This window comes from Schistocerca piceifrons, chromosome 4, assembly GCF_021461385.2.
Source record: "Schistocerca piceifrons isolate TAMUIC-IGC-003096 chromosome 4, iqSchPice1.1, whole genome shotgun sequence".
NCBI classification, from domain to species: domain Eukaryota; kingdom Metazoa; phylum Arthropoda; class Insecta; order Orthoptera; family Acrididae; genus Schistocerca; species Schistocerca piceifrons.
Window position 1 is genome coordinate 435,506,837 of NC_060141.1, and position 26,875 is coordinate 435,533,711.

A 26,875-nucleotide genomic window follows, 5' to 3' on the forward strand; every position below is an offset into this window, starting at 1 on the left:
TAGAACATTCAAAAGAAGCTGATTCATGTGTATGAAGAACTGAAGAGGAAGATATACATGAATTTAGCAAAACAGCACTTCATTGTGAAAACTTTAATTGTGGTCTGAATATCACTTTATTGTATTGTAAAACATAAAAATCCTGTAACTTTTATGGTTCAAGATTCATACCATGAAATTGTCAATTACATGACTGGGACACTCTGACTTAGGTGAAAGTACTAGTCCTAGAGAGAATGGGAATTGTTTCTTTCTTCTATTAAAAAACTGGAAAAAAGATGAGGCTGGGAGGGAGGGTGATAAAAAGAAGCCTAAGAAATAAATAATATGCTTCCTGATGACCAGCCAAGTTTTCAGTTTATAATATTTTATTTTTAACAATGGCACTGATACTCTGCAAGTTTCCTACTGAATTGTTATAGTACATAACTGAATGTGTGTGTTATATAAATAGCAATCTTTGGCTGTGTCTTTCCCAATTTGGTCCAGTTTGATGAACTGTCATCATTAATCACGTTATTTGACATGGTCAAATTTGGAGACAAGTGATCTGTTGTGTTAAAGCTGTGGATTCAAGAAAACCTGTAATACTCAGTATTGCAAATTATGTAATTTTAGTGATTACTAGTCTCAGCTTATCTACAAGCCATCTTCGGATCTCTCTTTTTTTTTTTTTAATATAAAAAAAGGGTAGTGTACAACTGCCAGACAGCATGACATATTCTCACAATTTGTGTATGCAGGATTGTTTTTTATGCAATCCAATGGAACAGTGATGTAAATTATTCTAGAATAAAAGGTCATTAAACGTAATGCACACAGACAAAATCTGACAGTTTATGGATACATACACAGTGATCATGCTTGCGACATTGTGTTATTCAAAAGCAACATCAGAAGTAGTGACTGTTAAGTACTATGCAGAATGAGATGCCTGTTTCTCGCTGGAAACAAGCACTATGTAACCTCTTTAGGTGAACATTCTCATTCTACAAAGTCCATAGTCACTGTTAATGACATTACTTTAGACTAATGTAATGTGGAAAGCATGATCCCAGTGTCCACATATGTATACTGTCTGATTCTGTCGGTGTTCATTACTTATGGCGGACTTCTTATCCAGGGAAAATTTACATTATTGTTCCATTTGACTGTATAACAAACAATCCTGCTCACACAGATGATGGTGCTGTGTCCTGCCGTTCGGCAGTTGTACACTAATTAGTGTATTTTGTTACAATCTGTAGATGCATTGTAGATAAGCCAAAACAAGTATCAGTAAAATTATATTTGTGATCTTGAATTGTAAAAGTTTTTCTGAATCCACAGCTTTCTTTCCACTGGATTTGGCTCTACAAATGATGTAACATTTCCTGTACAATGTTTATTCTAATTACTGTTAATTTTTTGCATTAGATTCACAAATTTATAATGAAAGTTTTGAAATCTTTGTGAATAAACTTCCAACTTCATATTTAATAGCAGAAAAGTGTAAGAAATACTCTTGTAAATAAATATTCAAAAAGAGTAACAAACATTGTAAGTTTTGCAGATCTTAAGTTATTCGTATCATATATGTTATTTCCAATAAAAAGAGAAATTTTATTTGTTCTTTATTTTGTGTTTGTTTCTGTTAACCCCAAGAAAATCTATGCAAATCCATCCTTTTAAAATGGATGTTGAAAAATTATACTTCAAATGATATATGCTAAGCACTGTGATTTTGTGATTGCAGACTTCTGTACAATATTGAATCACACAAAATATAAATGATAAATCATACGCTTACAAGGAAAATAATTACTCTTCATCTTACTCATACCAACACAGTTAATTACACAGTACAAAACTGGAAATTATTATGTAAAATATGTATCTGTGATTTTATACTTCATTTGTTCTTCATAATAAATTCTAAAAAAAATATTGTATTGTGTATTCCAGGGACTGACATTCTTCCTGTCATATGCAATCCTTGCCGCAGTTTTGGGAATGCTGCAATTTGGCTACAACACGGGGGTTATCAATGCTCCACAAGGGGTAAGTTCCTTTAATGACCCAATATGACTTGTGTTTTGCCTGAGTTAATAATGTGAATATATTGTATCTTTGGTTTTTTTCCCTCTCAAAGCAGCAGGGTTGAGAGACTATAATTAGGTATTATATAAACGTTTATTAAAACTAAGTGACTTACCTTTAACAAAAGCAGAGAAGGAAAGTTGCTACTCACCATATAGCGGAGATGCTGTCATGATAGGCACAACAAAAAGATTCACACAGTTATAGCTTTTGGCCATTAAGGCCTTTGTCAGCAGTACACACCACACACACACACACACACACACACACACACACACACACACACAAATGCAACTTGCACACATGTCTGCAGTTTCAGAGAACTGAAACCACACTGCGAGCAGCAGCAGCACTGCATGACGGGAGTGGCGACTGGGTGGGGGGAAAAGGGGGAGGCTGGGGCAGGGAGGGATAGTATGGTGGGAGTGGCGGACAGTGAAGAGTTGCAGTTTAGATGGAGGGCAGGAGAGAAGGTGCGGAGGGGGGAGGGGGTAAGTAGCAGAAAGGAGAGAAATAAAAAGTAATTTAAGACTGGGTGTGGCGGTGAAATGACAGCTGTGTAGTGCTGGAGTGGGAACAGGGAGGGGTCTGGATGGGAGAGGGCAGTGACTAATGAAGGTTGAGGCCAGGAAAATTATGGCAATGTAGGATGTATTGCAGGGAAAGTTCCCACCTGCGCAATTCAGAAAAGCTGGTGTTGGTGGGAGGGATCCGTATGGCACAGGCTGTGAAACAGTCATTGAATAAGGGATATCATGTTTAGCAGCGTGTTCAGCAACAGGGTGGTCCACTTGTTTTTTGGGCCCAGTTTGTCAGTTGCTGTTCACGCGGACAGACAGCTTGTTGGTTGTCATGCCTACATAGAATGTAGCACAGTGGTTGCAGCTTAGCTTGTAAATCACATGACTGGTTTCACAGGTAGCCCTGCCTTTGATGGGATAGGTGATGTTAGTGACTGGACTGGAGTAGGTGGTGGTAGGAGGATGTATGGGACAGGTCTTGCATCTAGGTCTATTACAGGAGTATGATCCATGAGGTAATGGATTGGGAGCAGAGGTTGTGTAAGGATGGACAAGTATATTGTGTAGGTTCAGTGGACAGTGGAATACCACAGTAGAAGGGGTGGGAAGGATAGTGGTCAGGACATTCCTCATTTCAGGGCATGATTAGAGGTATCGAAATCCTGACGGAGAATGTAATTCAGTTGTTCCAGTCCCGGATGGTACTGAGTTATGAGGGGAATGCTCCTCTGTGGCCGGACTGTGGGACTTCAGCAGGTGGTGGGAGACTGGAAGGATAAGGCATGGGAGATTTGCTTTTGTACAAGGATGGGAGGATAATTACGGTCACTGAAGGCTTCAGTGAGACCCTCGGTATATTTAGAGACAGACTGTTCGTCACTGCAGATGCGACCACAATGGGTGGCTACGCAGTACGGAGGGGACTTCTTGGTATGGAATGGGTGGCAGCTGTCGAAGTGGAGGTGTTGCTGATCGTTAGTAGGTTTGATATGGATAGAGGTACTGATGTAGCCATCTCTGAGGTGGAGGTCAACATCTAGGAAGGTAGCTTGTTGGGTTGAGTAGAACCCCCTCCCCACCTTCTCCCCTGCCCTCCATCTAAACTGCAACACTTCACTGCCCACCACTCCCACCATACTATCCCTCCCTCTCCCCACCCCGGCCCCCTCCTTACCCCAACCCAGTCGCCACTCCCATCATGCACTGGTGCTCGCAGTGTGGTTTCAGTTCTCTGAAACTGCAGACATGTGTGCAAGTTGCGCTTGCATATGCGCGCGCGCGCGCGCGCGCGGGTGGGTGTGTGTGCGCGGGTGTGTGTGCGCGTCCACTGCTGACAAAGGCCTTCATGGCCGAAAGCTATAATTGTGTGAATCTTTTTGTTGTGCCTATCGTGACTCAGCATCTCCACTATATGGTGAGTAGCAACTTTCCTTCTCTGGTATTATTGCATTCCATCCTGGATTTTCCATTGATTTACTTACCTTTAAAATATTTTTATGGGCTACTGAAATACCTTTGATGCACAATGTTTGAAGTATTGGTTAAAATATGTCTTTACCTTCTCCTAAAATTTACTGCCTTGCCAAATCTGTGCAGCAGCACATGCAATTTTTTCATTGCTGCATCAGTTTGTGGCTCTCCTTATAACAGGTTTATGAGCTGATTCTTTCATTTCACAATTTTAAGGAAATCTTCTGAGTACGAGTATGAGTGTATTTTGACTATAGGAGGAAATCTCTAGGAAAAAAAAACCTTCTCAGTTTGTTTTCAAATTTGGCTCTGCTATTTGTTAGGCTTTTCCCATCAGTGGATATGTGAATGGAAAAATTTTATTGCAATAGCACAAAAAGAGTATGTGCAATATGAACCTGAATTGAATATTTTAACTATTTAGAGTCTTAAAAAAATATGCAGTTTGCACCATATACATCCCTTACAGGCCTCTGTAGTGCAGTGAAAAACTTCTCTTTAAAAATTAATTTTTCCATAATGATATTCCATTAAACATTACACTCTGTAAATAGACAAGTGTTAACGTATTGACTTGTCTGTCTTGAATATTTGCAATGATATGAAGTGCAAATCTATTTTTATAGTTAAAGTTGCCATCCATACAAACAAATAAAAATTTTGAAGATCTTATCCCACTGAACAGCTCCTGGCTGTGTAGAGAAATAAAATTGATTATTGTAGAAGTTGGGTTTTGCAGATCTTGAATACACAGTTTCCTAACACTAAGAGGGAAACCATTTTAAAAAATCACTCAGAATTGTTTTAAAAATATTTTCACCTTCTCTTTACTGTATCTCCATAAAATACTTATGTCAATTGCAAAAAAGTAATAATTCTGCTTGTTGCTTCTTGTAAGATGTAATCAGCCACATTCAGGAGAAATATAATGTATCAAAGTTAACTTTGTGGAACTCCAATTATAATCTGTCATGTGAAAATTTTTAAGTACAGCTAAGGGTGTGCCTCTGTATTTGTGGTGAGATGAACACTGCCTGTGAAAGACAAGGATTCAGGTTGAATTGTTGGTCAGGCATGTAGTTTTAATCGGTCAGGAAATTTGAGCAAATGATGTTCTTGAACTAATTGAGATACCAAATTTTGTTAGAACTATAGCGAAATGGACAAGGTAACAGTACTTCTCTTTTTTTATCTAAAAAAAAGAATTCTGCTCCACGAGACAAGAATAAACTGAAAGGAAGGATAAGATACAATTAATTAGTTCATAGTTGAATATGAAATAAACTAAAAGATGGAGTGGAAACTGATGACGAATAGTGTATCTATTCAGTATTGGAAGGACATTTTCTTAAGGAACAGTCCTAGCATTTATCTTAAGGGGAAACCATGAGAAACCTATTAACTCATGACCAGATGAAACTTTGAGACTACTTCTCCAGAATACAAGTCCTATGTCTTAACCTCTACATTCCTTCACTCACTGTTGATCTGTGGAGATCACAGATAATGGTTTCGAAACAGAATGAAAATCAATTTGCCAGTTTCTGCGTGCAATGTAAAAGTCTGAAGGGGAAAATGGAATTTGATTCCTTTCTCCATTTTACGTGGAATCATGTGAATTTGAATAACCTTTAGATATATACTTCAGGAGTCCTGTTGTCTCTGTTCACATATTGGTAGATGATTACATTTTTTCACACAAATTTTTACACTCTTAAGTAGTGGCACCTGACAGCGCTGTAGTTATAAACTGACCAAATAATATAAAATATTATATTAGTGAAAAACAAGACACTGGTGCAGTATTCTAGAATATTGTAGAATGGAACACCAGTTTTGTGTGTGTTTTTTTTTTCATAATGTATAAAATGTTATTCCAAGAAACAGGGTAACAGTCAATCAATGCAATAGAATATTTTATCAAGTATGTCACAGTGTTATCCACTTATGGTTGCTCAGTGGTTAAATGACTCTGGTCACTGTGGTAGAGGGGAGCATTTGCTACTGCTATTCTAAATGTCTGGTTTGAGCTCGCCACATAGTCCCTGAATGAATATCATTATGTATACTGGCTGAATTCTTCTGATGTAAGCACACCTTTATGTCAACAGTTTTTGAATTTTTGTTTTTTAAATATTTGTAAAAGTCCAGATTGAGGTTTGGGCTAATACCCTGTCCTTAGGTTAAGAAACTGCTTATACAAATCGAAAAATCAGCAATAATAAACTGCAGAAAGTGGGGAAACTTTTGATTAAAGACACAAAAAAGTGTATATGCGGAACATACATACAAGAAAATATCCCAGTGATGCTCACTTTAAACAATTTAGGGAGCTAGGTTTATTGCACCTCCCCCATTGAATCTTATGGAGGAATTAACTTTTAACTTTTTAGGTTCCGTGATACTCTTAAGATCCCCAGTAGAAATTCCAGGATCATATGAGGCAATTATTCCAACAAATGGGCCAAAGAATCGTGAGTCAGAATCGTAACTGCCGAAGTATTTGCTGCAAAGTCCCAGAGGTAATATCCTTCATAGAAAGCAGTTGCCCCCAACATCATACAAGGAAACAAGTCACTTCAAAATTTTTTGTTTTTGTTGAAAAACTTTTGATGACTCGTGGAGTGTTTATCAGAAAGATAAGTGGAAACATTAGGTCTAGCAGGGTTCAAAATTAATGTGACGGTGAGCTAACATAGATAAGAATAAACAGTCAGTGGATGTTGGTTAATAATTGGATATTTCTGTTAACGAATAGATTCACACCCATCAGTCATAGCCATTCAAAGAAGGTGTAAACAAACTGCAGAGAAATAGCTCAAGTGTACAGTAATAACAGATGGTGACTTCCACCTGCTCCATATCAACTGTGGGAACTAGAAATACACTTTTGGTAGTAAGGACAAACAGCCTTGAAAGTGGTACTGAGTACATTGACAACTGTTGCAAACAACTGGTCTGACAACTCGCATACAGAAGAAATATTTTAGCCTCTTGGCTACAATAGGGTGTATATGACCCGGGGTAAACCCGGGAATTTTTTCATCCGGGAGAAAACTGGGAAAAACTCGGGATATTTTTAGAATTCCGGAAATTTTTCATTGTTTCAGTTAATTTTTTGTATTTTTGACTGGTAAAACTGATACTCTAACAAAGGATATTACTGTGTCCCGTTACTGCAGAATAATACTTCCAACAATAAAATATAAACGAGAGAAAAAACGAAAATAACTTACATTTGATTTGATTTGATTAAATTGCAAAGGAAATGCGCCATATACAACAACGACACACAGTGCTCATGCAAGCATCTGCCAATTGAAAATGTGTCAAAGGCTTTAGGAAGACTATGCAGTGCTCCATAACAACTAATTGCCTCCAATGAGCGTGAAATCGCAACTGTTTATATTCCATTTGCTTTAGCAGTTACGCGCGGGCTCATGCGCATGCGCAGTTGAGTCACGTTTAAGCAGTAGATTCTCCCACTTCTAGCAATAGGAATGTGGTTGTTGGCTGTGCAAACAGTTGCAGCTAGATGCTACCAAGGAACATAGAATAAAAGGATGCTACCGGAAAAAGGGTGCGCCAAATTCATATTCTTGAGGGAAACAAGTTGTTTCACAAAGCACCTAGCATCCAACGCACTTTCGCCTGTCGATTACTCATATCATTTTGAAACGCTCCCTTGTTGGTTATTGAACATTTTTGAACACATTTTAAGTTGATTTCTGAATGAATCATAAGTTGACTTTTGAATGCATGCATAGTGTACGTGATGTCTCTGTCAGGAGAATCCTCATCGCATCTAGAAATAAACTTACCGCAGACAAAAGGGGACAAGGCTATACGAGCTGAAGGAGTAAAGCCGAACGGATGAATGCCAATCGCTGTCTGATTATGTGGTTGAGTGGGTTTGCGAATGATCAGCGTTGTTATAATTACATAGATTCAGACTACACAGAGAGGAAATAAACGACTGACAGGAATAACAGCTGAGAAAGATTACGTATTATCTTTCCGGTGTATCCAAGAAAACGAAAGTTTGACAGAAAATTTTTGGCCAGATCGCTATACTAGTAAGGACCAGTAGTACAGTCGCCGGCTAGCAGCCGCGTAAAGTTGTATTCTGGAAGTAACGCGGAAAACGTGTTGTTCGAACACGTAATAACGCCTAACCGGAAAATAATCGCGGGATAACTAAACCTGTGATTCTGGCAGGGTTAGTGAAGTTAATCGGCGAACAAATTTTGACAGTGGCAGCAATAGCTACAGAATTGGTGATAAGATTGTTTGTTAGAACTAGGAAGGAGAAGTAACGGGGACATCACACAAATTATGGAAGAATAAGACGATTCCAAATTTTATAAAAATTCGATCTCATGCTTGAGAAGCTGGTGCATATGAATGAAATGTGAAACTATTTACTAAAGTAAAGCTTTTTGCATGTAGTAGGCCTAATAGGCATTTGATATTGGTGCTTACTGGATTATATTCTGTCGTGTTATAAAAATGGCCATTTGTGCGAAAACAGTCTCGTTTATTTGGTGTGTTACAAAATTGCTGCCATATGAGAAAGGCCTCATTTGTTTCATCTAGCAGACAGTGACAGAATAGACGTAATCAGATCGAGAAACCACAGCAGTCTTGGGTATTATTTGTATTAACAGATTTTTGAGTATTAGATAACGACATTTCGATTTTTCAACGGTCTACCCGACGGGAGGCCCTAGCCACACGACATTTCCATTTTATGTAGCTAAACGTTTGACGAACTTTGATGAGGTAACAGATTCTTTCGCAGAAAGGAAAGCACGCCATGTAAAGCTGTAGCAAGATTAGAGAGAAAAAAATGCTAGGAGCTAAGGTCTGAAGAAATATCTAATTTCTTGCTTATCTCTTGTCAGTATTGGTTTTATATGCCCTATATTTAATGTTACGTCACACAAAACAGCAAATTATTAGCTATTAGGGATTAAAGAGTTCAGCTGAAGAGTTCTTGTTCTCTCGATTACAAATAATCCCATCCACTATTAATTGTGAGATTTTTTAAAGAGGGGCAGGCTGTCAAACCGGCTGACTAGGAGCAGGAGAGGCACCACAGGAAATTTCACTTTCCACTCTCCTGAATATAGTTTGAACGTGCTGTAGAAAGTTCGCTGTAGTGATTTTGCTGTTTCCTCTTCGTTTACTCTCACGTCAAATGAAAACGAAACTGATATCTGTGGCCGAGAGCTATCAAGTAAATTAAAACACATTCACATAATTACGGAAGGCTGAAATATGTCATTAGTTTCAGATTTTATTTTATTTCCACCTTTCTGACAGTCAAGCATTAATCGCCTTGCGGAACAAAGAAGTTATTTTTGTCTGTTTGCTTAAGAAATTAGGCTTTTGTTAACCTTTTCCGCAGAGTCAGTCAATGTGTTTGAAACGAAATGTTTAATTCCACATTACTGGCTAGTTTCAACTGTTCGCTGCATTTCAAGTGCACGTTTTCATTTTCTAGCACGTATGATGGCGTTATGCCATAATAAAGACCCAAACATGATATAATACAGTACTGGTGCTTCAAGAAAATTTACATCCCGATAACCACACTGAAAAGCTTAATATCAGGTCGAGGTCTATTTCAATGGGAATCTGGACATACGAATGTGCCCTTTAAGTATGCACTTTAAATGTGCACATTTTAATATGGTACACGAAATTCCGTTGCTCTTGCAGTATCCTCTGATGTCTTGTTTCTTTTATGACATCATGTATGATCTTTCAATGTTTTACACGTATGTACATACGGGCTTCCTACGTCGTGATAGCTACCCAAGCGCGGTGTCGCCTGTTATTTCTAACAGGTTGCGGGAAAATATTGCGAATGGTGGTTTGAAAAGTGCTACTTTCAAAGTAAATATCCTTTTACGTAAGTTGAACTATGTGCAAGAATGTACCATGAATTTATTAAATCAAAGTGCGTTTGACTTTCATTTAAAAATCAACTCTTTGATGACGAGCCATTTAGAAGAATTTTGAAGCCAGATCATACATTTATGTCATTATTAAAAATTTTACTGGCACATTTGTTTGATATATTTTAAAGTGTAACACGCGCAAAAAAGATCAACAGTATATGCAAAAGCTTTGCTTCCCTTGCAGCTTGAAACCAATATTATATGTGAAAGCTTTTCTTTTCTTGTCGCGACACTATGTATATTAATTTAAACTATTAACTTTCCCTGTTTGTGTGTTAATGCTACTTAAGTGATGTTGCTGTTGGCTGACTACATCACGTGTCCTATGCTCTGAATATCCGCTGTCATCGGCTGGCGAGATCATGTGACGTGAGCTACGAACGGCTTACAAAAGCGTATCGAAATCTGTATTTCAATGATTCGGAAAGTAACGTGGTGTTTGGTGGAATTCCAATGTGTGCTGTCATAATACGAAAATACGCAGCGTACGTGCTGCTGCTGCGGTGGCCGAGCGGTTCTAGGCGCTTCAGTCCGGAACCGCGCGACTGCTACGGTCGCAAGTTCGAATCCTGCCTCGTGCATGGGTGTGTGTGATGATGTCCTTAGGTTAGTTAGGTTTAAGTAGTTCTAAGTTCTAGGGGACTGATGGCCTCCGACGTTAAGTCCCATAGTGTTCAGAGCCATTGAACATGTTGCTGCACATCAAAGATATTTCCGAAACGTGTCTTTTTCCCTGAGTTTCGTTTTCTAAAGTGCCGGGAAATTGTACGCCCGTGTATAAAACCAAAACCATTCAAAGGATTGATAACGGAAAATATACTGTCACCCGGGAGAAAGTGTATTTTTAACCGGGAAATCCGGGAATATTTTTTCCTTGTCCACGTATACACCCTCAGTTACAAACAGACCTAATCTTTCTGAGTGTGTCACCAATGAGAGGATGGTTATCAATCAAGATTCTATTATGGAAGTGATCTGTACCAAAGGAAAAAGAGGTCATAAACAAAGCTGTGAGTATTTATGTCCAGTTGAGCTGATACACACTCATTGACATACTTGAAAAATGAAATGAGAACATTTAACTCAGATCTGGCAAACTTAAACAATTATGGTTAAAGTTGAGACATTATAAACCATGATGTAGGTAAATATATTCATTCATTCATTTATTTATCATGATCAGTATATCCTACTACAAAGAAATACCTTAATTTGTGTAGTGTATTAACAATAAGCCATCACTATGGTGCTTTTTGCTGTTCCTGGATATGCCAGCTGTATTTAACCAAATACATTAGAAATAAAGCTATTACTTTCAAAGAGCTGCTGTCTCCATGAGTGCTGTTTCTCTCCTATTGGCAATTTTTTCACTTGATTATATTGATATTTTTCAAAGACATTAGTTATATACATCTGTACATACGTAATTCTGTTTACATGAAAAACTACTGCTGGTGAGGCCACTTCACAATGAACACGGCTACTTTTGATGTAGCCAACAGAATTTTCCAAAATTTGGATTTAGATATTCAGATAGTTTGAAAAACTATTTGGTAATAATGGATCTCCATAACAGACAGCACACAACAACTGAATGCACAAAAGTCCATCTACAAGTGGTAGCCTTGGGCAATACACTATGGTATATGGTGTGCGAGCCATGAACTCCCACCAAAGGATGGTTACTACAACCGGTTGTTTCTATAAAATGGTGCCCATAAATAGTAGAATATTGTAAGTCAAGAGTAGTGCAACAAAATCAGCTTTACTTAGGAAAATAAGTTTATAATGGAGTGTTGTGCATGAATTTACAAAGGGAGGAATCTTCATGGACAATTTCATTTATTGTATCATCAGCTGTGAAGGCCACCAGACAAATTCTTCAAGAGCAGAGATACATTTGACTATCACATCAATGAATTAAAGAAGAATGTTTCTTATGTGACTACAAACTTTCAACATTCAGTAAGTGCAGAAGAATGATTAACAGAAGTATGGCAAAGCAGTTGAGTTCCCCCATGAGGTATCTGTGGTGTAGCAGTAGCATCTTTGGCTAGTAATTAGAATCATTGTGGGTCCTGAGTTCAGACCAGGCTCATCCAAGAATTGCGCCCGGCGGTCGCCATAGGAGCAAGGGAGACTGCACAGTACTGCTCAAAGCTGACTGTCCCGCGGCCAGAGCCAACGAAAACGCCGGCCGCAGTGGCCGTGCGGTTCTAGGCGCTCCAGTACGGAACCGCGCCGTTGCTACGGTCGCAGGTTCGAATCCTGCCTCGGGCATGTATGTGATGTCCTTAGGTTAGTTCGGTTTAAGTAGTTCTAAGTTCTAGGGGACTGATGACCACAGCAGTTGAGTCCCATAGTGCTCAGAGCACAACGAAAACAAAATAACAGACGAAGCGCAGCTTTGTAAAAGAGGTCGATGAGCGGTGAAACAAGCAAACCATTTACTGTTTACGTAACAACTAGTGTTCGTGTGACAGAATTACTACGCAAAGCTTTAGGAAACAATATCCAAAACAAGAATCGAAGAACAACTTAGTAATTTTCTGACTCACAGGTTGATTCTATTAGTACTGCACATGCACACTCGTCATATGTGCAGTAGGCATCTTCTGAAAAATGTATCAGTTTCTTAAATGAACTAGAGTCATAAATATTCTATTTTAGAAATAATTTTATGTAAGGAATATACAGTCTCATTCTTCCTGTGAGTAGTTGCAAGTAAATATTTTCAGAGTTTAGAAATCGGATCCGTAGTTTTCTGTTTCGTACGTAATAATTTTAACTGAACAAGATTGAAAACTTATTAAAAATAGAATTAAGGTTATAAATCTCTTTAATTATCACAGTCAACATTGTTAAAGAAGACAATTAACATTTTACACTTTTTTTCTTTTTCAAGGAAACGATTTAGTCTAGGTTTGGTACAAATTTTCGAACTGATCTTTGTGACAGTTGTTAAAGTGCCGTTCAATCAAGTACTTTTTTAAATAATGTGGCTCCGATGACATACTAAATATTTGCCATGATTTTCGACTGCAGTACAAAGGAAATTAATTTACCACTCAGGTTTAAATAGTGTGGACGCCCCGCTTCTCTTTCTTTTTGTCTGCTGCTATTGACCATCCATCTCGATCCATTGTAACCTTACGTCTTTGTCTCGATTTTGGCCGCTGCTGACGCGGTGGCCTGTCGCCCGTACGAAGCGCGCTACAGCGGCATGGCGAGGCTTCGGCGGGCGGTCCGCACGGCCAGCTAAGCGCCACAGCTCATCCACTGCGACAACACACGAATTCGCCTGGGGCGCTAACCGCGGGCGCTAGCGCCCCAGGGGTGCAGTTTGGACGAGCCTGACTTATAGCTTAACATACTCAGCTGCAATCCTACATCCTGTTTTGTGTATTAATCTTTGTCTATATTCTTTGCGTTGCATCTCAAAGTATATTTTTAAGATCTTGCCAAAGTACGTGGTCTTTAAGTGTGTACTCACCAATCCCAGTATATCACATACATTAAATTCATAATTAAACACATTGAACTACCAAAAAAATTTTGATGATCTTTTATTGCTGGGTATGTATTCCCTTAACAGTCAGTGATAATGCCAATTATTTAAATTAATCTAAATAATCTGCATACGTAAGATACATGGTTTTTTTTTTAAACAAGAAAGGTCAAATGTTTTTTGAAATGATTTGTCTAAAAGTTAGAAATAAGAGAGACTAGAGGAACATTTGATGCACCTCATTTGCTGTACATGATTTCAAGCATCATTCAGAGGCACACCATCTTTAATCTATCTTATTTCTTTTAGACAAATCATTTCAAAAAACGTTTGACTTCTTTTTCATTTTTTGTTTGGAAGTTTTATTCGGAAATCTTATTCTCACTAACATCTCATTTGCCTTCCTAGCACACCACAGATAAAAAATATCCTAAATTTAGTTCTTGATTCAAAGAAAGCCTTTTTCACAGTTAAATATCTTATCATTTTACGTGCAAAAAACTAGACCGTGAAGAGATTAACTTGTGACACTTTATTTGCATTACTAACAGCAAATGTTTGTGAAATATTTCAGTTCTCCCTCAACTCACTATGGTTTTCTTAATCACCCCAATTACTTTAAAGTAAGCAAATATTTGTTTGCAAAACTAGACCTCACACTGGTCAAGTTGATACCCTGTTTGTCTATTTTTCATTCTCCCTCTTTGTTTGGATATGAAACTTTGGATAAAAGCCCGTTGTAAGATTTATAGGGAGTTTTGCTTTTAATCTGCTCAGAAATTTGCCTGAAACATTTTCAGTGTTAATCGTATGACAAAATGCATCCTCTTTGCCTGCTGTTATTTGCAAAAAACATCATTTTGATATCTTGCACTGGTGTGATGATTTTTACAATCGTGTTTCTGGATGAACAGGAAAGAAATTGGGCATGCCACACGTGAGCCGCCTGCTGATGTAAAAACGAATGTCTTGAGAAAGAAGATAGATCATTCTGCACTGAAATTTAAATAAAATTTAAACATGTTGGTTACATTTCATACACCATAATGTATGGCCTAAAATGTGAAGTCAGTGCAATTAATTTTTATCTCTGCGAGCTCTTAAAAATTTTGTGCTGTCATTTACTTAGTTTCAAGCAGCTCAGTAACTATGACAAATAATGAAAAAAATCAGTCCTTTACTGAGCAAAGACAGCAAGCTGTCAGATGCAAAAAATTAATTTTTTTCTCTGGATAGTTTTCTTTAAATCAGATAAGTATTCATAGTAGCCAGCATGTCCACTTCAGCACTATGTTGAGAAGATTTGTAGACATTGCTGTCAAAAGTCACAGGGGCTGCAGTGGCAAGATTCACACACATTTGAATTCAAACATCACCAGTCTTAGCGGACAACAGGCAGTGTCTTGGATGTTGCGAACCAAGGACACTTTTGTGGGTACACATTTGGTCACATTTTGTCACTTGAAGCTATCATTCACTGTGTGTCGCTCACAAAAATAGATGCAAGTTAACCAGTAGTTTTCCAAAAAACATCTCTGTTCACATAAGTGGCTGCTAACCAAAATAGTCATTCAGAGTAACTTTTTTTTAACTAATAGAGCCCTGTATGGTACACAGGATGACGAATGTTCTACAAAAAGTGAAGTAACTTTGAGTGTGCCCTGGGAAGTGCCATAGGAACTAGAATGTTCTCAATGTACATAAATGATTTATAAAGCTGATACTCCTGTTTCCAGGAAATTATCGTCATTGAATGGTGATAAAGAAATGCAGATCGACTTGAACTAGATTTCTACCTTGTGAAATGAACAGATATTTATTGATAAGACAAAATGGAGGAATTAACCCTGGGAAATAGGCGAGTTCTTCTGCCCCTTTTGTCCTATCTTCTGCCTGTGAGAAGAAACCTTTCACCCATTCTGCGACTGTTAACACACACAGTTGCCACAGTATCGTTTCATCCAAGTAGCATCTTAAAGAAATTAACTTATCAAATAGACATCCATCACAAATGTGTTTTATGTGAAAAAAAGTGTGGTTCCAACATGTAAGTGGCTTGAAAACTTTTTAAATTATAGAATCCAATATTGTACCTTCAGTGGCAAGTGTTCATCAAAGACAAGGGTATCATCAGGAATGTCCCATAACCCCCTTCAGTCAGTCAGATCTCATGGACAGGCCGAGCAGCAATCCGGTGCTGTTTGCTGATGATGCTGTGGTGCACAAGAAAGTATTGTCGATGAGTGACTGCATAAAATTTCTAATTGGTGTGATAAATGGCAGGTAGCTCTAAATGTAGAAAAATTTAAGTTAAAGTAGATGAATAGGCGAAACAATTGAGTAATGTTTGAGTAGAGCATTAGTAGTGTGCTGCTGAATACAGGTACATCAGTTAAAGATCCAGGCATAATGTTGCAAAACAATATGAAATGGGACAACCACATAAGATTGGCAGTAGTGAAGGCTAATGGTGAAGTTAAGTTTATTGGGAGAATCTTCAGAAAGTGTGGTTCATCTGTAAAGGAGACTGTGTGTAGGACACCAATGCATCCTATTCTAGAGTACTGCTAGAGTGCTTCGGGCACCCACCAGGTTGGATCGCAGGAAGACACTGAAGCAGTTCTGAGGTGGGTTGCTAGATTTTTTACTGGTAGATTCATCAATACACAAATATTACAAAGATGTTTGAGGTACTCAAATAGGAATCCCTGGAGGAAAGGCAACATTCTTTTTTAGGAACACTATTCAAGAAATTTCGAGAACTGACATTTGAAGCTGACTGCATGATGACTCTACTACCATAAACATACATTCATGACCTTACACAAAAGGTAAGAGAAATTAGCACTTCTATGGAGGCGTATAGACATTCATTGTTCCTTCACTCCATTTGCAACTGAAACAGGATAGGGAATGACTCGTAGTGGCAGAAGGCACCCTCTGCTATGCTGTATACATGTGTAGATCTAGATCTGAAATAATGAGCAAGGTAAAAAGTGCTAAGTACTTCTCTGTTGTTTGACTATGTTATGAATACAGCAATTGTAGAACAAACGAATCAAATCATTTAGTGTGTCTACACTAACAATGAGGACTTTTCAATGGAAGAATGTTTGGTTGACTTCATCTTAAGTCATCAGAAAACCGAAAGAGGCTTATCAGAAGAAATATTTTACAAGATGAACAGTGATGGCTTTGGACATTCAGAACTGTTGTGCCTAAGGCTTGGATAATCACTTGGACATGGCAGGAAAATGTGGAGCCATTTAACCACAAAAAAAACTTTGCTAAATTTATGCATTGTGCAGCACACAGCTCATTGACATGCATGCTCTGGAAGTGTCTGTTCTAATGATCACTTCTCTGGAAAAGTGGTGCAGTTTTTCAGTTACATCAGCAGCTCTGCTTTGAGGTGAGGGGCTTTACTTGATTGTCTTAAAAAGACTGGAGAGACACACTAATACAAAATAGTCTTCTGGACAGCAAGCTATGGCAGCTCTTCAGAACAACTTAGCACCTGAGCACCTTGTGTTGCATGATATGACCAATACAGGCAAATGAACCACTGAAACAGCAACAGGTGCTATGATCCTTTTTTGGTGAAATTAATTATGAATTTAAAGATATGATCTTACGAATTAATAAAACTGGACAATACTAACAACTCATGATAGAGTGCAGCAATTTGTTTGTTATCTGGTTTGGCAAAAAATATTGAACAGTTATATGAAGGGGGTGCAGAAATGCAGAGCCAAAGCCAAATATGTTTGTGATTCTGTGTCCATCCAAAGCAGTTTTCCTGTTAAATTATTGAGAAAGATGAAGGATACAGCTGGAGAGAAGGCTGGAGGTAAGACACACTCGATCAATGCTGGGAAACTATTTGAGCTAGAATGCTTCAAATTTTTTGAGTTTTGTCAAGGGTGCAGGATCACCTTAGTGTGACTATGAACGTAGGCCGCCCAATAACTGGCTGGGTAGTCAGTTTAGATGATGGAAGAAGGCAGCAGCAAACCATGTCCAATAGGAAAATGCATTGTAAAGTACTGTGATCAGGTAGACAACAGATTTTTTTTTTTTTTTTTCTGAGGCATAATGGGCATAGTAGACAATCATTTTCCCCTTACTCAATATACATGATACAGTGACTTGATGAGTATAAACATGCGGGTAATAATAGATGTAAAATACCAACAGTGATTATATAGATTTAAACTGGTTGTAACACTCTCCTTCCTGTCTCACAAAAGAACAAGAATAATGAACATACCTGAACTGAAAGAAATTAACTGAAATCTCATGAGACAAAGACTTTAGTTTTTCTTTCATTGTATTTTTCATAAGTGTCCTAAACTATTCTATATTTCTTAAGTATAGTAACAATGGAAATTTGTGGGTGGATAATATGCAGGTGGCCACTCGCCTATAGTTGATTGATGTGTAGCACATAGAAGCACGCAACATAAACAGTGTTTCACTTGCTTTTGAGGTCTTGCTTTTGAGGTCTTGCTTTTGAGGTCTTGCTTTTGAGGTCTTGCTTTTGAGGTCTTGCTTTTGAGGTCTTGCTTTTGAGGTCTTGCTTTTGAGGTCTTGCTTTTGAGGTCTTGCTTTTGAGGTCTTGCTTTTGAGGTCTTGCTTTTGAGGTCTTGCTTTTGAGGTCTTGCTTTTGAGGTCGTGCTTTTGAGGTCGTGCTTTTGAGGTCGTGCTTTTGAGGTCGTGCTTTTGAGGTCGTGCTTTTGAGGTCGTGCTTTTGAGGTCGTGCTTTTGAGGTCGTGCTTTTGAGGTCGTGCTTTTGAGGTCGTGCTTTTGAGGTCGTGCTTTTGAGGTCGTGCTTTTGAGGTCGTGCTTTTGAGGTCGTGCTTTTGAGGTCGTGCTTTTGAGGTCGTGCTTTTGAGGTCGTGCTTTTGAGGTCGTGCTTTTGAGGTCGTGCTTTTGAGGTCGTGCTTTTGAGGTCGTGCTTTTGAGGTCGTGCTTTTGAGGTCGTGCTTTTGAGGTCGTGCTTTTGAGGTCGTGCTTTTGAGGTCGTGCTTTTGAGGTCGTGCTTTTGAGGTCGTGCTTTTGAGGTCGTGCTTTTGAGGTCGTGCTTTTGAGGTCGTGCTTTTGAGGTCGTGCTTTTGAGGTCGTGCTTTTGAGGTCGTGCTTTTGAGGTCGTGCTTTTGAGGTCGTGCTTTTGAGGTCGTGCTTTTGAGGTCGTGCTTTTGAGGTCGTGCTTTTGAGGTCGTGCTTTTGAGGTCGTGCTTTTGAGGTCGTGCTTTTGAGGTCGTGCTTTTGAGGTCGTGCTTTTGAGGTCGTGCTTTTGAGGTCGTGCTTTTGAGGTCGTGCTTTTGAGGTCGTGCTGTTGAGGTCGTGCTGTTGAGGTCGTGCTGTTGAGGTCGTGCTGTTGAGGTCGTGCTCTTTTTCTTTCTTTACTAGAAGTACACACGTTCAAGCACACTGCCACACACAAACCCAAACGCTTGTGACCATGTCCATGGCGAGACTAGTTGTCAATTAATAACAGCAGGTACCCAGGCATATGGAGTAGGGGAAGGGGTAGGAAGGATTTCTGAGGCAAGGAGTAGTTAAGTGGGTAGTGTGAAACAGTCCTTTTGACAAATGGCCCAGTGACTGTACCAGAAGACAAAAGGACTTCAGAGGTTAGAGCTTGTAAGAGAGAGAGAGAGAGAGGGGGGGGGGGAGGTAGGTAGGTAGGTAGGTAGGTAGGTAGGTAGGTAGGTAGGTAGGTAAGGTGAGGCACTGGGAAACAGGTTAGTGGAGGTTTAGGCCAGGGAGATTGTGAGACTGCAGAAAATACTGGAGAGGGAATTCTCACCTGCATAGTTCAGAAAAACTAGTGCTGGAAGGGAGTATCCAGATAGCTCTCATAGTGAAGCAGCTGTTGAATATATTCCTGTTGTGTGTAATGTGTTCAGAAACTGTATGGTCAAGCTCACAATTTGCTACAGTTTGGGTGGTGACATTCATGTTAGTAAATAGTTGGTTACTTGTCCTAGACAAACAGAATGCTGTACAGTAATTGCAGCATAGGTGATGTACAACATAGCTGCCTGCCTTTTGTAGGATAAGAAATGCCTGTGAGTAGACTCCAGTAAGAGGTGATGGGTGGATATATGAAACAGTTCTTACACCTGATTTGACCACAAGGAATGACCCATGGAGAGCATGATTGGAATAGGGACAGACAAGGATATTCTGTATGTTTTGTGAGTGGTGGAACACAACTTTGGATGATGTGGGTAAGATTTTGGTTAGGATATCCCATCTTGTGGCACAACGAGGTATTGCTGAAGTCCTGGTGAATTAAATGGTTGACCTGATCAAGGCCAGGGTGATAGTGGTTGATCAGTGGAGTGTTGGTTGGTGCCTGGTTAATATGTTGAGTTGTGTCAGAGGGAGGAGAAGATGGCATGGGCGATCTATTTGTGGATGAGCTGGATAGGTTATTGTCAATAAAGGCTGTGGTAATGTTGTTGGTATATTATAACAACTCTAGCTTTCCACTGCAGATGCGGCATCTAAGGGTAGCGAGGCTATAAAGAAGCCTCGTCAGTGTACATTGCACCCGCAGTGGAAAGCAGGGTGCACCAGTGCTTCTACCTCTGGAGGAAGACTTTGTCCGATAGCTTGGTCTAATCTAAATGTGCCTATTTACTGCTCTGTACTTTGTTTATGTGATGAGCAGTAGTACATTCTATTTGATATATATGATAAAGAAATATGATGGAAGGTTGATGGAGACCTGAATGATCAGAGGTCAAATGAAATGGCCGAAGTGAATGCTCTGCCTCTGGAATTACAGAAATCTCTAAGAAGTTTATAAATTATTAACTTCTTCAGTTTTAAAGTAAAGGGTATGTGTAACAGAGGACTTAAGATTAGATTTCCCAAACAGTATTACGGCTCACTGATATGTCATGGATTTTTTTAATCTCGTCATGGAAAGACCTTAAAGGATATTGTATGAATCAAGTTACGCATCAACAGGCAGAAGAAGCCATTGCAGCTTACTTCTGTAAAGCATACCAACTAAAGATTAGGACTGCTGCTAATCTACTCACACTGGCAATATTTTCTGGAATGACTGTTGTATTACTTTATGTATGTAAATTAGTAGAAACACAGGTACTTTGAAAAAGCCATTGCTTCTCATTTTACACTAATAAGCTGCTGTTTTAACCAATACTTCAAAACACTTGCTTTACTCAGACTAGTACCAGCAGTCTATTTACTGGCAAAGCGAATATTTGTTTAATATATAAAGCAAAGTTTTGTAGAATATTCATTGCTGACTCCAAATATATTGACAAGTTGTAAAGGAGTAGCTAATGATGTGTTATTTTGCTTTGTGTTAGAATACTGAATATCCCTAGATATTCAATCTGTTGTCTACTGGTTTTTATACCAGAGTAAAAAACTCCATTCTGAACTCTTATTAACAAAATGCATTGTCTATATTGACATCAATTTTACTTCTAGTTGTGTGACTTTGAACTGAAGAGGTATATCAACCAACCTCACACAACTTCTTATTGCACGTTTCTGTAGAAAAACTACTTTTTAATCTTAGTTGTAGGGCTTCATTGTATTCAAGTTATCAGTATGAGGCAATCTGTATACAAATAATTGACTTCTTGAACTGCAGCCTGTTGTCTTTAATTGTGAGCCACTACACCTCCTGCAGTTGCATGACTCTGCTTAACACTTCAACTTTGCAACAAAATGACAGTCTGCAAGGGAATGACACTTAGTAATCTGTGTTCCCTGTATGTCCCCTTGGTTGCTTGCCATTTCCCAAGGTTCTAACACACACTGATGCCAAGTAGAATGTCAGTGTTTCCTTTCCTGTTGGAGGAGGAGCATTTTGTCCTATGCTGTTCATATTGTTTTCTCCACTGGGTACTTTTGCGGCAATGCTCATAGGGCACTAAGGTTGGCAGAGCAGATGCTTTTATGAGACATTAGCTGCTCTGGCCCATTTGTACTATTTTGCAAAGTGCATCTTGAATACATGATTGAGACTGTCAACTGTCAGTGTATACCACATTGATGTCTATTTAAAATATTATGAAACAAGGGCTCAAACGTTAAATCAGGAATGCATTCAATCCTAAACTGTGTTAGATCTTGAACTATTCTGGGTCTCTTAAGAAGCCAAGGTGAAGATCTGCTCCATTCTTGGTGTAAAACTTTGAAATGAGCTACACGTATCTGTCAACAGCAGTCCTTCATGCAGCCACCTTGAGGCATCATTGGTCACAGTTGATTATGGATAAGCCATTTCATTGATGGGTGAGCAGTGGTATGATATGGCTACATTGGAGGTGTGGATATTGGTTTATAAGCTTTCCATACCATGAAAGTCCTTTCCTGATGGTTTGTGGTATCTCACCAACCTCAGCACAGAGACTTGTAATTGTGCTGCTCCTAAAGGCCATGGTGGACAATCTACATATCTCAAGATGAAAAGGAACAACAGGTGCTGACAAGAGCTCTGGGAATGTTTTCTGATAACTATAACTAGAACTACCTGAAGCCAAACCCACACAAAAGTTGGATCTGCATTTTCCACATGCAAATTAGACAGACGAAAAGAAAATTCAAAGTTATTTGGGAAGGCATTGAGCTGAAGTGTTGTTTTAACCCCAGTACTTTGAAGTTACCTTAGGCCAATCACTCGCTCACCGGCTCCACTACACTAATACCAAACATGAGGTGTCAGCCCGAAACATCATGATCCAAAAACTTGATAGTAATTAGGTTGCCCAATCCCAAGTGGTGTGTACTTTTGCTATGGCACTCTGTTTCTCAACTGGTGAATGTGCCTGTCCAGTGTGGTATAAATCTGCCCATATGAAAGAAGTAGATGTAGCCCTCAATGAAAGTGCAAGGCCAATTACTGGATGCCTGAAACTAACTCCTGATAAATTGTACTGCTTGGCAGGCATTGCTGCTCCTAATGGACACTGGGATGTAGCCACAAATGCCGAGAAGAAGAAAATTGTAGAAAGTGAGCTACACCCACTGGATGGACACACTTCACTAAGACCTAGGCTGAAGTATAGGAAGAACTTTTTACAGTCGATGTCTGCGCTAAATACATCAGTCAAGGAATGCAAAGGAGAACTGTGGGGAGAGGTAAAGGCAGCTGAATGCTTGTCAGTTGGACACAACTTAGACTGGCATTGGCAAATCTAAGGACAACCTAGTAAAATAGGGATACTTAAGAGCTAACACTGTATGAATGTGGAGAAGTACAGACAATGAAACATTCTGTGTCACTGTTCACATTGCCCTGATTCATGCTACAAAGAGGAATTTTTCAAGAGACAAGAAAATGCTGTAGCAGTTGCTTGTTTCTGAGCAAAGACTGTTACAGTTTAATTTTGTGTTTGTGCATATGTATGAATTCATTCTGTATGTATGAATTCATTTTGTATGTGTAAATTCATTTTGTTTCCTTAACACAAATTGTAAATTTATATGATCTTTCTTGTATACTTCTATCTTGAGTAAATAAATGAACCTGTAGAAAAGACATTTCCATGTAGAACAACTCTTGCATTACATAATTCTCATGTTTTAAGCAGTCAGGCAGGGTGGCATCACTCAGTATTTAAAATAACACAGGGAGAAGGAGAACTATATACAGATAGGAATATGTCTGAGGAAAACCACACTTGTGGAACTGTCAGAGGGAATATGCCTCAAAGTAATATCATACCTGTTCCATTGTCAAAAACTATACCTGTTACATTATGCCTGTGCAGGAAAACCTTTTCTATGCCTACTTCTAGTTGGGTCAGGTAGCCCTAAGATCCTTCTTATGCAGCTGGTGAGAGCAATGCCACAGTAACTACTCCGGCATGTATCAAGAGGATAATTAAAACAACTTGTCTTATGGAGCTGTGAGAGCAGTGCTGCAATAACTACTCTGAAATGTTTCAAGAGGATGACTAAAAAAACTTGTCTTTCATGATTCGGGGAAGTGTCCTGTCAGCCAGAGAAAATGGTGTGATTTTCTTTACTCCTACCTTTAAGGTGCTGCAACATATTATAATGTATTATGTCATGACCAGGTAATGGGTGTCACATGCTAAACACAATACTGAATCCAATTCCCATATCAGAAAGGGACAGTTGCATGCTTCATAGTTGGTGAAACTGAAGGCCTCAACTGCCTCTCCCAGCAGCCACTCTGTTGCATCAGAATAATGGATGTTGACTGGCAGTGTCTGTAATTCTGGCAAAATGTTCTGCCATTGTATGGACAGCACCTTCCAGTTTGGTCTGAAGACAGTTTCACCTTACAACTTGGCCAATAGCATTTGTTCTTTGTGAGAAGTATTTCAAATTACAGGAGACTTGGTGCGTACAAATCAGTGGAATTTTATACCATTCATCAAACTTGAATTGTCAGACATCCCTGAAGAGATGTAGGAGGGCATTGGTACTAAGCCTGTAATACAGTTATAAATTTCTAAATATAAGTTCATGAATGGTAATGGTGCTGCGGTCGACACCACTGAATCCATAACAAATGCTGAGTAGGAATGTGTTGAGTGCAGCTAGATGGCAACCAACATAATCTAAATTACAGAAAAAATAGCTTGTGTGAGAGTTAGCAATAAGTCCAAACTGACTTAAATAAGATAGTAGCAGTCTGATAAAAACTGAAACCAATCCCAATACAGTAACAGGATTGTTGTCATTTGTCTGTTTGGATGAAGCCTCTACAAATGTGCCATCAACTTATGAACTGTCTGTGGCTTGTTGTGCTGCTAACTGTAAAGAGTGTAGAGGACTGGATGCTCCAACACTGAAATCATCTAGTCTTGCCATGGAGGGCATAACAGTTAAGTGGTTCAGCCCCCTCATTTCAGTTGTGGACTCATGTATCAATCTCATTGTCTGTCAAGAGCCCAGACATCTCCATTTCCGTACTGCTGTTACGCAAGGGTATAGAAAAACACATGTTCAGTTGCTTTTACAATGCAGTCCACAATGACTCAACAGGAATATTATAGTTTGAGGTCAGAGAAGATCTTACTTCATCCATGTACTCATTGAAGTTGCATGAACACACAGTGGTTTTATGAATCTGGTCAGTTGCCTTGCCTCAGTATGTGTATAGGAGAATTTGAAGGCATTATTTTGTTGATAAAACCTTCACATAACCTATGCAGTGCTTCACTGTTAGAAGAAGAAAGTCTGAATTTTGTGGTTATCTTTTTTTCTCCATATGTAAACATGACTTGTGATGAGAATGTAGTAAAAGTAGGATAATCACACCACATTATTTGTTTGCATTTCAGGGTAGTAAGTTCTTATGTCGCACACACTGTTGAAGCCTCTGCTTTGCTTTCAGCTGTTCTACAAGAGGTTTGGGAGCAGCAGCTCTGCAGTGAATGTTCAACTCATGCTGTTCACATCACATTGCTTTTCTTGACACTTTCCTCACTTTTAGTCCAGCAGCCACTTAAGTTACTAGGGTCTTTTTTAGAGGTACTTAATTTCAGCCCCTACCCTCCCCATATCCGCCAGAAAGTTTATATATTTTGCTTACAGTAAAAAACATCAGCATTCTATTACAGATAAACTTAAAATAAATTACTTGTATCAGGTTGTTCCTGATAAGTAGTCCACTAGTCCCTGTACATGTAAAAACTGTAGTGAGCGAGGTATTCAGAGACTGAGACACTGGATTCACTTTTGGGAGAAACAGGATTCAAATTGTCATCGGGCAGTCCAGATTCATGTTTTCCATCATTTCCTTAAATTAATTAATGTGAATGTTAAGGATGGTTCTATTGAAATGAATGTGGTTGATTTCCTTCCTCACTCTTGTGCTATCTGATCTCTAATTGCTTTGTCATCAGTAGAATGTTAAATCCTAAACTTCCTTATATTTTGTACAAATAGATAATCAATATGTAACAATGTACATATATTTCTATTTGTAGTTGTTATTCATTGGGAATATTCAGCATTATAATGTTTCCAGGGATATGGCCTATGGTCTATGGAATATTTAATTAAAAAATTTGTCGTCAACTGTGATGTCATTAAATATGGAGAAGTGACTCGGTTGAACAGGAATGGGAAAGGATTACAATCTGTATTTAACAATTTACCGAGTAAAAATGTAGTGAGAACATTTACTTCAAGGTTCTTCCTGCACTGATCAGCAAGAACATCATTCCCACCGACCTTTAATCAGTATAAACTTCTTCTAGTGGTAGCAACATCACCTGGTGAGGAGTGCCTGCTACACACACACACACACACACACACACACACACACACACACACACACACACACACACCAGTGAGTATGATGTCCATGTGTAGAATGGGGAAAGCACATGATCTATTTGAGTTTGACCAAGGGGAGATAGTGATGATCCGGAGGGTTGGCATGAGCATTTTGAAAGCTGCATGACTTGTCAGGTGTTCGAAGAGTGCTGTTGTGAGTGTCTTCAACATGTGGTAAAAGTAAACTAAACTCTGGCTGAGCAGGTCATGGAGGCTAAATGGTCCGACCAACTGCAGTGTCATCCTCAGCCCACAGGTATCACTGGATGCGGGTATGGAAGGGCATGTAGTCAGCACACCTCTCTACCAGCCGTAGGTCAGTTTAAGAGACCAGAGCTGCTACATCTCAATCAAGTAGCTCCTCAACTTGCCTCACAAGGTCTGAGTGAACCGTGCTTGCCAACAGCACTCGGCAGACTGGATGGTCACCCATCCACGTGCTAACCCAGCCCAACAGTGTTTAACTTTGGTGATCTGACGGGAACTGGTGTTACGACTGTGGCAAGGCTGTTGGCAACATGTGACAAAACAAAGGTGAAACCATGTCCAGATGTTTTGGGGTTGTGCTGCAACTGGTCATTACAGATGTCGGACCTCGTAGGCTGGACAGACTGATAAAACAGAACAGGCAGTGAACTGTTACTGACCTACCATCAGACTTTAGTGCTGAGCAGAGCATAAGTGTGTCTGAACACACAGTGCACCAAACACTCTTAATGACTGACATCCACAGCTGACAACCCATGCATGTGGCAATGTTAACACTGTGACATTGGCAACTTTGACTGAAATGGGCAAGTGACCATCCGCACTGTCATTGGTGCAGTGGTAGAGCATTGTACGATCTGATGAATACTGATACCTTCTTCATCATGCCAGTGGGAGGGTGCAAATCAATCGTCTTCCAGGGGAACAGCTCCTTGACACTTGTGCAGTGGGACAGAGACAATCTGCTGGTGGCTCCATTATGCCCTGGGGAACATTCACGTGGGTCCAGTGGAGCTTGTGCAAGGCACCAT

The 26,875-nt window shown here is 39.2% G+C and overlaps 1 protein-coding gene and 1 pseudogene across 7 annotated transcripts in view; one reads left to right on the forward strand and one right to left on the reverse strand.

The window, feature by feature from the left end:
- LOC124794748 (glucose transporter type 1) overlaps window positions 1–26,875 on the forward strand; it is a 502,711-nt gene that overhangs the window by 246,359 nt on the left and 229,477 nt on the right. For all 7 annotated transcript variants that reach the window (XR_007016606.1, XM_047258356.1, XM_047258358.1 and 4 more), the window contains one exon: window positions 1,945–2,040. Coding sequence is in view for 6 of the 7 variants with exons in the window: in XM_047258356.1 (XP_047114312.1) it covers window positions 1,945–2,040 (96 nt within the window). In the remaining variant the exon portion in view is untranslated. The remainder of the gene's footprint in view (window positions 1–1,944; window positions 2,041–26,875) is intronic.
- Window positions 26,254–26,371, reverse strand: LOC124797077 (annotated as a pseudogene).